This window comes from Oncorhynchus nerka, linkage group LG3, assembly GCF_034236695.1.
Source record: "Oncorhynchus nerka isolate Pitt River linkage group LG3, Oner_Uvic_2.0, whole genome shotgun sequence".
Lineage (NCBI taxonomy): Eukaryota > Metazoa > Chordata > Actinopteri > Salmoniformes > Salmonidae > Oncorhynchus > Oncorhynchus nerka.
In genome coordinates this window covers 6,175,616-6,188,997 of record NC_088398.1, presented here as the reverse complement: position 1 = coordinate 6,188,997, position 13,382 = coordinate 6,175,616, and the positions used below count along the sequence as shown (strand labels likewise).

Genomic DNA, 13,382 nt, shown 5'->3' with positions numbered 1-13,382 from the left:
ACACAGAGACAAGAACAATCACCCACAAACACACAGTGAAACCCAGGCTACCTAAGTATGATTCTCAATCAGAGACAACTAATGACACCTGCCTCTGATTGAGAACCATATTAGGCCGAAACATAGAAATACCCCAAAACATAGAAAAACAAACATAGACTGACCACCCAACTCACGCCCTGACCATACTAAAATAAATACAAAACAAAGGAAATAAAGGTCAGAACGTGACAGTGCCCCCCCCCCCCAAAGGTGCGGACTCCGGCCGCAAAACCTTAACCTATAGGGGAGGGTCTGGGTGGACGTCTGTCCGCGGTGGCGGCTCTGGCGCGGGACGCGGACCCCACTTCACCATTGTCTTAGTCCGCCTTATTGTCTGCTTCCGTGACCTCCTAACCACGGCGACCCCTCTAAATGACCCCACTGGACTGAGGGGCAGCTCGGGACAGAGGGGTGGAAGCTCGGGACAGAGGGGTGGAAGCTCTGGACAGAGGGGCGGCCCCTGGCTGACTGGCGGCACTGGCGGCCCCTGGCTGACTGGCGGCACTGGCGGCCCCTGGCTGACTGGCGGCCCCTTGCAGACTGGCGGCACAGGCGGCCCCTTGCAGACTGGCGGCACAGGCGGCCCCTTGCAGACTGGCGGCACAGGCGGCGCTGGGCAGACTGGCGGCACTGGCGGCGCTGGGCAGACGGGTGGCTCAGGCGGCGCTGGGCAGACGGGTGGCTCAGGCGGCGCTGGGCAGACGGGTGGCTCAGGCGGCGCTGGGCAGACGGGAAGCTCAGATGGCGCTGGGCAGACGGGTGGCTCAGGCGGCGCTGGGCAGACGGGTAGCTCAGATGGCGCTGGGCAGACGGGAAGCTCCGGCAACGCTGGGCAGACGGGAAGCTCCGGCAATGCTGGAGAGGAAGGCTCTGACAGCGCTGGAGAGGCGGGAGACTCCGACAGCGCTGGAGAGGAGGAAGGCTCCGGCAGTGCTGGACCTCCCATGTCCATTCCTCTTTTCGCTGCTGTTGCTGTTGCCCGTTACCACGCCGCTTGGTCCTGTTGTGGTGGGTGATTCTGTAAGGGTTTTCTTTAGGTGAAGTAGAGGCGGACCAAAACGCAGCGTGGTTATATTGATTCATGTTTAATAAAAAAAGATAAACACGAACACTACAAAACAATAAACGTGGAAAACCAAAAACAGCCCTATCTGGTGCAAAACGCAGAGACAGGAACAATCACCCACAAACACACAGTGAAACCCAGGCTACTTAAGTATGATTCTCAATCAGAGACAACTAATGACACCTGCCTCTGATTGAGAACCATACTAGGCCGAAACATAGAAATAACCCAAAACATAGAAAAACAAACATAGACTGCCCACCCAACTCACGCCCTGACCATACTAAAATAAATACAAAACAAAGGAAATAAAGGTCAGAACGTGACACAGTGAACTTAGTGTATGTGAACTTCTGACCCACTGGAATTGTGATACAGTGAATTATAAAGGAAATAATATGTTTGTAAACAATTGTTGGAAAAATTACTTCTGTCATGCACACAGTAGATGTCCTAACTGACCTGCCAAAACTATAGTTTGTTAACAAGACATTTCTGGAGTAGTTTGAAAACGAGTTTTAATGACTCCAACCTAAGTGTATGTAAACTGTATCTCACCGGAGAAAACATATTAGCGAGCGAAACAGCGCCCCTCTCTCTCTGTATGTGTAGCCCATCTATCTGATTCTGTTTGGTCAAAGGGAGTATGATATTTTTGCCACCCATAGCATTGAATGCAAGGGTACACAGCTAGCATTTGTCATCCCTATTTTAAATAAAATCATAGCCAATCGGCGTTGAGATAAACTGAGAGAGCTCAACTGTGAATGGTCCTGGGCACACCAAAAATAAAGTGTCAAGGGAAGCCAGTTTGAATATTGCTTCACACCAATTACATCACATCTGAAGCCAAACGTCATTGAAAGAAAAAAATGGAATTGTTGCATTTCGTTGTCCTTCAGTGGCTGGCTTGCTTGCTAGCTAACATTGTCCCTTTCCTAAATTAGCCATGGATAGGGATAGGGATTTGGACTCATAGTTTAACGTAATTCTTCGTTCTGGCCAATGATTAAAACAGAAATTCTGATCCAACCATAAATTCATATATTGTGCCCCTGGCCTGAGAGGATGGAAGTTCAATATGTAGCTAGATGTAGTAGGCTAATGTTACCTAGCCGGCTTGTCTATGAAAGGAAGTTAGGCTAGTGAGCAAGCATTTTAGCCAGGTAGCCTAGGACAAAAGAAACAAAAAGTGTGTACTGTATGACAGTCATAGACCGTTTTGACTCCCCCTACAATTAGGGTGGGCCAACATGTTTTTAAAAAACTTGCGCGCACACACACACACACACACACACACACACACACACACACACACACACACACACACACACACACCAGTACAATGGACAGCCACATCACATTTAGCTTACATTGATTGGACTAATTTGTTTTTGGTATCTTTTAGTTGTTACTGTATTAGACTAAGCATAGGTGATTTGATGATGTTGAGATGTTTAGGTTGAAATGGTGCTGGTATAGTGGAGGCAGCTACTGTTTTCTTTACTTGAGGTAACTCTTCGTGGTCCCCCCCTCTGCTCTCACCTCTCCCAAGGTTCGGTTCACATGGTCCCCAGCTGCTGACCAGGTGTTTTCGGATCTGAAGCATCGGATTAAACCTTCGTCTCACAGACCTTTGTCTCCTCCTGTGTCTGCATCTGGGTCATATCATGAGTCATGATACCATTTGCACAAGGCTACTAGGCTATTTTAGCCTTCTTGCAATGCAATACTTCAACCACTAGAAACTGTGCATACGCATGATCTAAAGTTTGCGGGGGGGGGGATAAGCACATTCTCACCTCAATTTCAGTTTTTATAAATGCTAACTTTTGCGTAAAAATTGGCAAACGTGTTTTGGGCATATTTTGCGCATATGCAATGTTTATAGTTGAGGCCCCCTGGTCAGTGGCAACCCGTCATTCAGGGCAGGTGGGGCATATCAGTTTGCAAACAATGTAAAACATTTATTGAGTTAATAAAGTTGCATATTAACATGGTCTCTTTTTAGGTTTCTTGAGTAAGGCAGCTCCAAAACACAGGTGTTTCAGCTTAGCTCAGTTCTTTCTGTGGTGGCAGCTAGCGGACAATACAGAGCGTAGGGGTTGGTAATCTTCTCTAGTTGCATCGTGATTGGCTCAGTGTTCTGTCACTGCGAAATCTACAGGGAGAGCTAGAAATGTCAAGCCCACTTGGGTGCTGCCATAGATTTATTTACATTTGAAATGCCCATCCAAGAAGGCTCAAGGTCATTGGCCACAGGTAAAATGATGTCAAATCACGTTATATCTACCGTAGCTTTGATTGGACTGATTGGACTGACTCATGTCAACATCATACTTTCAAAATCTTAGCTAGCAAGCTGGACAAGCAGTCATCGTCATGAATCACGTTGACAGTTTACTGGCAAATCCTTTTCAATCCTTGTCATATGAAGAGAAATTATAGATAAAATGTATCAGTGATCATCGGCCATTGGACATAAACATTACACAGCATGTTCAACAATCGCAAATTCAACAATGAGTGTTTTGGAAGGAATCAGTGGCTAACTGCAAGCAATCACTATTTTGCTCCCCTACCTGCTATTCGGTGGAGAGGGTGTGTGGTCCAAGTCTGGGTTTAAGCGTTTCTTTTCCAAGCTTAAAAGGATAAACATTCACATGCAACACCATGGGTCAGAGAAGATTGAATACATTGGCCATGCTGTCAATCCAGCATGACTTCTGCCACGTTCAAAACAACTGGAAACTTGGAAATCTCAGACTTCAGTGAGTTCAACACAACTGGGAACTCCGGAGAAAAAAACATTTTGAGCAGTCATCTAACTGGGAATTCTGGCCTCTTTCTAGAGCTCCGACCTGAAGATCACTGACGTCATAATTCGACCTTGTTTTTTCCAAGTTCCCAGTTGTCTTGAAAGCACCATAAATCCAAAGAATGCCAGACTTTGATGACAAAGCTTCATGACAAAATTTGCCCACAAGAAGGACTGCCATGCCACCTTCCTGTTCAAGTGAGCACAACAGTGAGTCCAAAACTGTTTTGTATGCTGCTGCAATATGCCAGGGAGATATGTATACTGCAGATAAGATAGTAATACTAAATGTATGTTGTGTAGTGAGCTGTTAGCAGCCTATGTGCCTCACCCTAATAATTTGGTCCCTTTCCCCCTCTAAACTTACCCTACTGTTCTGACTTGGTGGTGCACATGTAGCCTATAGCCTGTTTTAGAGAAATGTCTTCAAATATTGTAAGAGTTTTCATTGTCTGCTTATATGTCCCATTAATTGATCCTACGGTCCTGACTTGGTGTACAGGGAGAATACTGTAAAAACGGCCCATGTTCTGAATTCTGTCGCTGTACATTTTAAAAGTGCTGAACAAATAGTTATATTGACTACGTCCGTCTTAGCTCGCTCATTAATGTCTTAATCAAAATTACGGCTAGCCCCTGATCTGCTCCCCGTTCCCTTATGCCATAGTTTGTACATCTCAATTGTCATTAGAAAGCACATTTGTTTAAACAAGTCAGCCATAACAGCTATGTTTTTTATAAAGGCAGTAAATGAGGCTGAATGAACTGTTTGGCTGCCAGACAAGGCTCCGCTGATAGCCAGGTGTAGCGGTGGTAAGGATCCCCTGCATGGTGCTGAAAAGAAACGGTGCCACAACAGTTTGTGAGCACCGTTTTTCACAGTTATAGTGCAGTTCATGTATTGCTTAGTGTTGTGTAGTGGCTTTGCTGGCATGCATTAAAAAAAAGTTGAGTTTGCCCCACCAATATTTACATGCTAAAATCACCAGTGATTAAACTGTTTTTATGTGTCAGACACATAACAGGCTTAATGCAGTGATTTAAATAAAATCATATTCTTTATTTTACAAATTTTCACAATAGTGGAATAGTGGTGAACAAATACAAATTAACATACTTACTCATGTGGATACACTCATACACACACACAAGAATGAGAGAAGGTGAAACTCATTACTGTAGACTTGTAGGCGCCGAGGTCCAGAGTGATGACAAATTCCAATTTATGACACTGTTTGGATGGCTGACCATCTGTGGGCTATCAAAGGGGTCGAACACACCTTATCTGAGGCTTTCTCCAGGGAGGGACGTTCCTCCAGAACCCTGGGAGTGTGGACACCATTGGAGGTGTGAAGATGGATGAAATGAATGTTACTGTGTGAATTAAACTGTCATGTTACAAATGTTTATGTTTTATTGTACTCTAAGAGCTATGGATTTATTGTTACAGGGAAACTGTGATTTTGTTAGCCGGACGACGGATAGTTCAAAGAGGAGTGACAAGGAATGGTGACCCTCCTCAGTTGATGGGGATTTCTTCACCCCCCCCCCCCCCCCCCCCCCCAAACACACACTCCTCATACAACATACACACATGAACACAAACAGACACAGAATACTCACGAAGCATAACATCGCCTTCCTTACTTCGATGGGCAATCAAATCACATAGTCCAGTTAAACCATTTCACATTCACAATGCTCAAATGACCCAGTGACTTTATCTATTCAAAAAAAGGAATGTGAACTGAAATATACACAGAGGAGGGTGCTGCTCAATGGTGGGTGACTCCATTCTGTCACAACACGAACTACACCCCCATTTCTTGAGTCTAATGGAATAATCCTCAGATGTGACCAGTCTAGTGACCGATGGGAGAAACCATTGGCTAATGTTTAGTCAACAGGGGTTGGCATTTTCTGATTTCAGTAAAGAGGTGTAGCTTGACAAATAATCATGAACAATGTTCATGATATCAACATTAATCAGCAAAAACAGTATTTGATTGTCTATGCAATTGCTTGTGACGGGAGATCCCTGTGTTCGGGTAAAAAAATAATTTTCACTGTTTTAATTTACTGAGGGTAGTGAAACTTACGAGTGAAAGAGGGACAGTAGTGAGACAATTTGGGAGGAGTGAGAGAAAGAGAGGTAGAGACCGGCAAAGAGAAAGAGAATGTAAACAGCAAACAAGTGAAATAACACAGACTTTTCTCCCTCAAATCTCCCTGTTCCTTCTGAGCAACTCTCCTCCCAGATCTCGCTTTGCCTTGGACTACAGCTTCAATAGTGCACCTCTGTTACTTCCTGTGAAGCTCTCAGGTGATTGGTGGGTTCTAGACCTCCACCTGGCCCTGGGTGAGGTGGGTTCTGAGCTGCTGGGCCGCATTGGTGATCTTCCTCTGGTGTCCCAACAGGTTCACCCCCAGGTTCTGCACATCCCTGAGGGAAGGAGAGAATGAGAGAGAGAGAGTTCAGAAAAGTATCCATTGCTTCTAAAGGCACGATTTGCATCATATGAAAATAACTTTATTGATATTGAAATGGAAGCCCAGGACTCACTCCATGGTTAGCCTGCTGACTCGGTCCAGTGTGTCCAGATGTGCCCTCTCAAACTGGTCCTTATACCTGTCCATCCTCAACGCTGTCAGCCACTCACTGACCGTCGCCACCGACGACAGGTCTGTGGGGGTGGGGCTCAGCAGTGGCTGGGTGGAGCTTGAGTTGGATAGGGAAAGATCGAGATCGAAAATTATTGGCCTAACATAGCAATGATTCAATACATTTACATGATAACGTAATACATGCTCTCCTAAGATCACTGTTTGGGAATGTGATCCGTTACGTCTGCTGTGTAAAATATGGAAGAAAAGGCAGATGGGAAGTGTAGTCTCACCGGGGTTGCTCTGCCTTGAGGGAGGCAGGGTGACGTATGAGCCTGTCCAGGGAGGAGAGGAGGGAGTCGAAGCCTAGCCGGTCGCCCCTCTCAGCCTGCCAACACTGCAGCATCAGGGAGTGGAGAGCTGGAGGACAGTTATGGGGGGCTGGGAGACGGTACTGGTCTGCTACCGCCTTCATTACCTGTATTATAGGGAGGGAAGAGAGAGGAGGTAGGGGAGAAAGAAGAGGGACAGGGGCAGGGAGAGAGAGAGAGAGGCAAAGTGAGTGAGAGAGAAGCAAAGGGAGAGAAAGAGAGAGAGAGAGAGAGGCAAAGGGAGGAAGAGCAAGAAGAAAGAGAGAGAGCGGGAGAGAGAGAGAGAGAGAGAGAGAAGGAAGGAGGAAGGGTATTAGTAACCATCTGGATGTTAACAAGCTGCCCTATATAGAGAGGTCCCATCAGTACAGAGGGACTTAGAGATGATTAACCATTCTGTTCAGCTGTCAGTGTGTTTAGTCTCTGTTTGGCTCTCGCTTAACCCTCCCACAACTCACTTCCTGATTGCTCATGTCCCAGTATGGCCGCTCGCCATATGACATCACTTCCCACATGAGCACTCCGAAGCTCCAGACATCACTAGCTGAGCTGAACTTGCGATGCTGGAAGGCCTCCGGGGCTGTCCACCTGACAGGAATCTTACTGCCCTGAGAGGAGAGAGAGGGATGAGTGGTTGAGGACTGTGAATGTTGTGATCTTCTATTAACATAAGTAGTCTTTTAGAGTGGAAATACAAGACTAATCATCATTAAACAAACACAGAAGCATATCAACAGGAAAACTCCAATTTCCCAGCAGCATGTACCAGTGAGGCAGTGTAGGTGGGCATGTTATGGTCCAGACCCCTCATGAGGCGCGACAGCCCAAAGTCAGACACCTTACACACCAGGTTAGAGTTGACCAGCACGTTCCTGGCAGCCAGGTCCCGGTGGACAAAGTTCCTCTCAGAGAGGTACCTCATCCCAGCCCCAACACCCCTCACCATCCCTACAAGCTGGAGAACACTGAACTGGTCCTCATTCTCCTGGGGAGTGAGAGAGATGGAGAGAGATAAATTATATTACATTAACTGACCATAATCTACTGTTTTCTCAGTCTCACCCTGAGGAGTTAGTTACTGTGTAGATGGGAGTTGTAGTTCTTAGTCTAACATGGTGTAGATGGGAGTTGTAGTTCTTGGTCTACCATGGTGTAGATGAGAGTTGTAGTTCTTAGTCTAACGTGGTGTAGATGGGAGGTGTCGTTCTTAGTCTAATATGGTGTAGGTGGGAGTTGTAGTTCTTTGTCAAACATGGTGTAGCTGTTGTAGCTCTCACCCTGAGGAAGGCATCCAGTGGTCCATTCTCCATGAACTCAGTGATGATTCTCTCTGGTGGGCTGTGGGTGACCACCCCTTCCAGCTTCAGCACATTGGGGTGGTCAAACTGTCCCAGCACCCCCGCCTCGGTCATAAACACTGCCTTCTCTCTGTCTGTCACGCCCCAGCGTAGCGTCTTCACCGCCACCAGCACTCCCTACGACCCAGGGGCCGGTAGCGCCCCCGAGACACCTCCCCAAACTGGGCTGGAGGGGGTGGGGGAAAGGGTGGGCGAGAGAGAGAGATATTATGAGTTGAGTTTGGACCCAGCTTGACTCCTGGCCCAACATATGAGCTATGAAAACACATTTTGTTTTTACAGAACTATCCCTACAAGCATGAATCAAACCAGGACCCCTACCTGCACCAATCACCTCTTCTATCTTGAGGTGAGAGGGGTCGATCTCACGGGCAAATTCCTTGACCGCCTCACTGGGGTCCTCATAGGTGGAAGGGTCTACGTAGTACTTCACCCCCCCTGACAGAGGGAACACACAGAGCAGGGATGGCTGTAGTGAACCAGTACAACTACAAAATAGGGCCTGTGGAGTGTGTTGATGTACAGTATTTGGCCCTAGACTTGGACATGTCTGGGTCAAGCCATGCTGCATGACATGCTGCATGATGGCAGAACACTGAGCCCAGAGGGATAATGGCACCCTCATTAAATAAAAATAAAATGTATTTCGCCCTCTCCTCATCTTTTTCTCTCCTTATCCCTCTCACTGTCCATGTCTTTTCCCCTCTATCTCTCTACACATGTCTCATGCGGTCCCTCTCTTCTTCTCTTTCTTTCCCTCCCCCTCTTTCTCCCACAAGCCCTTGGGGTTATGATGGTAATGGGCATTAGACACGTTCCTCTGCACCAACATGTCAACAACACCATAGAAGTAGCATATACTGTATGTGCAGCTGAGAATATGACAGACAGAATGGTAATAATAGCCATCATACACCCTGACTCACCTTTGTGGCTGATGTACCTCTGGAGTCTGTCACTGTAGGGGCTCTCCCTCCTCTTACTGAGTAAAGACAACAAACCAGTGTTTCAGAACATTGCACTGTGTGTGTGTGTGTGTGTATGACATGATCATGTATGTGTGGATAGGAGTTAAGGACACACTCACCTGCGGAACACAAAAACGACGACTATCGCCACAGCGACCAGAATGAAGGCTGCCCCGCCCATCACAGAACCAACCAATAGAGGGAGCCGATTCTGGATCTGCTTAGAACTCTCCTCTGAGAAAGAAAAAGTGAGAAGCAGAGAGTGATTTAGAGGGTGTGTTTGACTGTGTGTATGTGAGTGTGTTTGTGGTGCGTGCATCCGTGTGTGTGAGTTACCCAGGGCCAATGTAGTGAAGTAGACAGTATGACTGTAGGGGCCATAGCCCCTCTCGTTGCGGGCCCTGATCTGGAAGGCATAGATGGAGCCAGGAGCCAGAGAGTTGACGGTCACTGTGTTGGTCTCACTGAACACACTCACTGCACTGTCCTCATTTGAACCCTGGGAGAGGGGGGGGGTCGCTCAGTCTCTGGGTGTATGTACTTGTGTATGTACTTGTGTCTACATGCATGTGTGTGTAGCCTGTACCTTGTCATAGTATCTGAGCTGGTACTCCAGTATGTCTCCATTGGGTCTGTCAGGCTGTGGCCAGGACAGGGTGATGGAGTCTGGGGCTCGACTCAACTGGTGCAGGCTAGGGACCAGAGAGGGTACTGGGAGAGAGAGAGATGGTGAGAGAGATATATGAGTTTTGTAAAGAAGAGGGAGGAAGAAAGAGGAACAGGAGTGAGAACACAAGCTGGCCTTGCCAGATCATGTAATTTCTGTATTGACCAGATGGAGGCAGCATGACACAGACTAGTGAATGAGCCAGCTCTGTAGAGTGCTGTATGGACAAAGACTTGTATAACTAACCCAAGACAGACCAAGCCTGTCGTTTCCAATGGAAGCAAATTGGTCATTGTAGGCAGAAATCCTATTGGAGCGTTCTAGCATTTATTTGCATATTTACGTCAGGGAACGCCTACTCTGAAGTGCCTGTCTGTAATATCTAAATTAGCCCTTGCACTCTTAAACAATGCCATTTTTAGAAACGTTGGCAAAGCGTAAAGTCTACAAAACGCACTCCACTGTTTGTTACATATTATTGTTTTGGAAACGGAAAACTGTATGGAGATCAAATGTTTAATCGGTGAGAAAATGAGCAGATTCTCAGCCACTGGCCTTACTCAAATCACCATATTTGGTAGAGTTGAAACGCCAACCAGATGCTTCCCATTTATACATTGAAATATCTGTCTCATTGTTCTATCTGTGGTATGGACTTGCCTTCCAGACTTAGCTGTGCCACCACGGCTGGGAACAGGCTCAGTATGACTGGTTACAATGGTCATATCTATTAGAATTAATGTCATTTCACAACTCCAAATGCTTTCTCTAACTCACAGAAGGCAACACAAATAGAGGGTAATAATAATACCTTTATTAGCAGATCTCTGCCCGTATGGGGAATTAAAAATAATTGGCTATAAGAAATTATTTATTTTCAAAGGGAGGAAAATAGCTAATTAAAAGTTACAGGTTTCTCTCTGTCTGTCTATAAACTGTCTGTCTAAACTGTCTGTCTGTAAACTCTCTCCCTCTCTCCGTCCTGTAAACTCTCTCCCTCTCTCCGTCCTGTAAACTCTCTCCCTCTCTCCGTCCTGTAAACTCTCTCCCTCTCTGTCCTGTAAACTCTCTCCCTCTCTCCGTCCTGTAAACTCTCTCCCTCTCTCTGTCCTGTAAACTCTCTCCCTCTCTCCGTCCTGTAAACTCTCTCCCTCTCTCCGTCCTGTAAACTCTCTCCCTCTCTCTGTCCTGTAAACTCTCTCCCTCTCTCCGTCCTGTAAACTCTCTCCCTCTCTCCGTCCTGTAAACTCTCTCCCTCTCTCCGTCCTGTAAACTCTCTCCCTCTCTCTGTCCTGTAAACTCTCTCCCTCTCTCCGTACTGTAAACTCTCTCCCTCTCTCTGTCCTGTAAACTCTCTCCCTCTCTCCGTACTGTAAACCCTCTCTCTGTCCTGTAAACTCTCTCTCCTCCTGTAAACTCTCTCCCTCTCTCCGTCCTGTAAACTCTCTCCCTCTCTATTCTTCTGAGCATAATGTGATATTGAGTTCAGAGAGCAGGACTGGAAAAGATGGAGAGCAGAAAAGAGAGAGAGATAGACCCATACTCAAACTGACGCGCGCTAGCGCACACACACACACACACACACACACACACACACACACACACACACACACACACACACACACACACACACACACACACACACACACACACACACACACACACACACACACACACACACACACACACACACACACACACACACACACACCACCAGATTTGACAGTTCTTGCTGTGAGATGTTACCCCACTCTTCCACCAAGGCACCTGAAACTTCCAGGACATTTCTTGGGGGGGGGGCAGCCCTAGCCCTCACCCTCCGATCCAACAGGTCCCAGACATGCTCAATGGGATTGAGATCCGGGCTCTTCGCTGGCCATGGCAGAACACAGACATTCCTGTCTTGCAGGAAATCACGCACAGAACGAGCAGTATGGCTGGTGGCATTGTCATGCTGGAGGGTCATGTCAGGATGAGCCTGCAGGAAGGGTACCACATGAGGGAGGAGGATGTCTTCCCTGTAACGCACAGCGTTGAGATTACCTGCAATGACAACAAGTTCAGTCCAATGATGCTGTGACACACCGCCCCAGACCATGACGGACCCTCCACCTCCAAATCGATCCCGCTCCAGAGTACAGGGCTCGGTGTAACGCTAATTCCTTCGACGATAAACCCAAATCCGACCATCACCACTGGTGAGACAAAACCGCGACTCGTCAGTGAAGAGCATCTTTTGCCAGTCCTGTCTGGTCCAGCGACGGTGGGTTTGTGCCCGTAGGCGACGTTGTTGCCAGTGATGTCTGGTGAGGACCTGCTTTACAACAGGCTTACAAGCCCTCAGTCCAGCCTCTCTCAGCCTATTGTGGACAGTCTGAGCACTGATGGAGGGATTGTGTGTTCCTGGTGTAATTCGGGCAATTGTTGTTGCCATCCTGTACCTGTCCCGCAGGTGTGATGTTCGGATGTACCGATCCTGTCCAGGTGTTGTTACACGTGGTCTGCCACTGTCCATCCTGTCTCCCTGTAGTGCTGTCTTAGGCGTCTCACAGTACAGACATTGCAATTTATTTCCCTGGCCACATCTGCAGTCCTCATTCCTCCTTGCAGCATGCCTAAGGCACGTTCACGCAGATGAGCAGAGACCCTGGGTATCTTTCTTTTGGTGTTTTTCAGAGTCAGTAGAAAGGCCTCTTTAAGTTTTCATAACTGTGACCTTAATTGCCTACCGTCTGTAAGCTGTTAGTGTCTTAATGACCGTTCCACAGGTGCATGTTCATTAATTGTTTATGGTTCATTGAACAAGCATGGGAAACAGTGTTTAAACCCTTTACAATGAAGATCTGTGAAGTTATTAGTATTTTTACAAATTATCTTTGAAAGACAGTGTCCTGAGTTTGTGAAAACGGCGCATTTCTAAATTTTGTTGAAAAAAATATGAAGCTAAAAAGTAAAAAAAAAAAAAAAAAAAAAGTGATTTTCAAACACTATGAGATTCACGGTGACGTGGGGAGCAAGACTAGAAACTTCTTGCAGGATTTGAAAATGACTTTTAATCCTACAGTGTAATGTAACAGAGAAGCCTTTTAACCACAGATCATAGAAACGCTGTTTTCATGTATGTAGACACTGGTTTGGTGCTGGAGATGAAAAGTGGCAGAAGGGCCCTTTAAGCCTGACTCATGCTCTCACCTGATTGGCTAGTAGTGAAATTGATGCTGATGAATTGAGGCGGGAAAGGACTCAGAGCTGAGACATCATTGACTGCTTGCACCTGTCAATCAACAGCAGGAAAAATCAAGACAAGGTTAGGTTAACTAAGTGGATGTATATTTAATCCAGTATCTATATGAGGTAGGTGACTCTAATGCACAAGTTTTATACCTGTATGAGGTAGGTGATGGGAAATGTAGTGTCTATAGGGGGTAGGTGATCAGGGAAGTTGTAGTTCTACCTGTATGAGATAGTTAACTCTAGTACTCATGGGA

The 13,382-nt window shown here is 46.6% G+C and overlaps 1 protein-coding gene across 1 annotated transcript in view; it reads right to left on the bottom strand.

The window, feature by feature from the left end:
• Positions 1–4,965: 4,965 nt before the first annotated feature.
• Positions 4,966–13,382, bottom strand: part of LOC115101166 (ephrin type-B receptor 5-like) — a 104,670-nt gene continuing 96,253 nt past the window's right edge. Inside the window, 13 exon segments of the mRNA XM_065007407.1 lie at positions 4,966–6,369; positions 6,490–6,645; positions 6,824–7,008; positions 7,360–7,509; positions 7,668–7,886; positions 8,179–8,372; positions 8,375–8,425; positions 8,581–8,697; positions 9,186–9,241; positions 9,347–9,461; positions 9,564–9,726; positions 9,814–9,938; positions 13,087–13,168. Of these exon segments, the coding sequence (XP_064863479.1) occupies positions 6,264–6,369; positions 6,490–6,645; positions 6,824–7,008; positions 7,360–7,509; positions 7,668–7,886; positions 8,179–8,372; positions 8,375–8,425; positions 8,581–8,697; positions 9,186–9,241; positions 9,347–9,461; positions 9,564–9,726; positions 9,814–9,938; positions 13,087–13,168 (1,719 nt within the window). The 3' untranslated portion in view covers positions 4,966–6,263.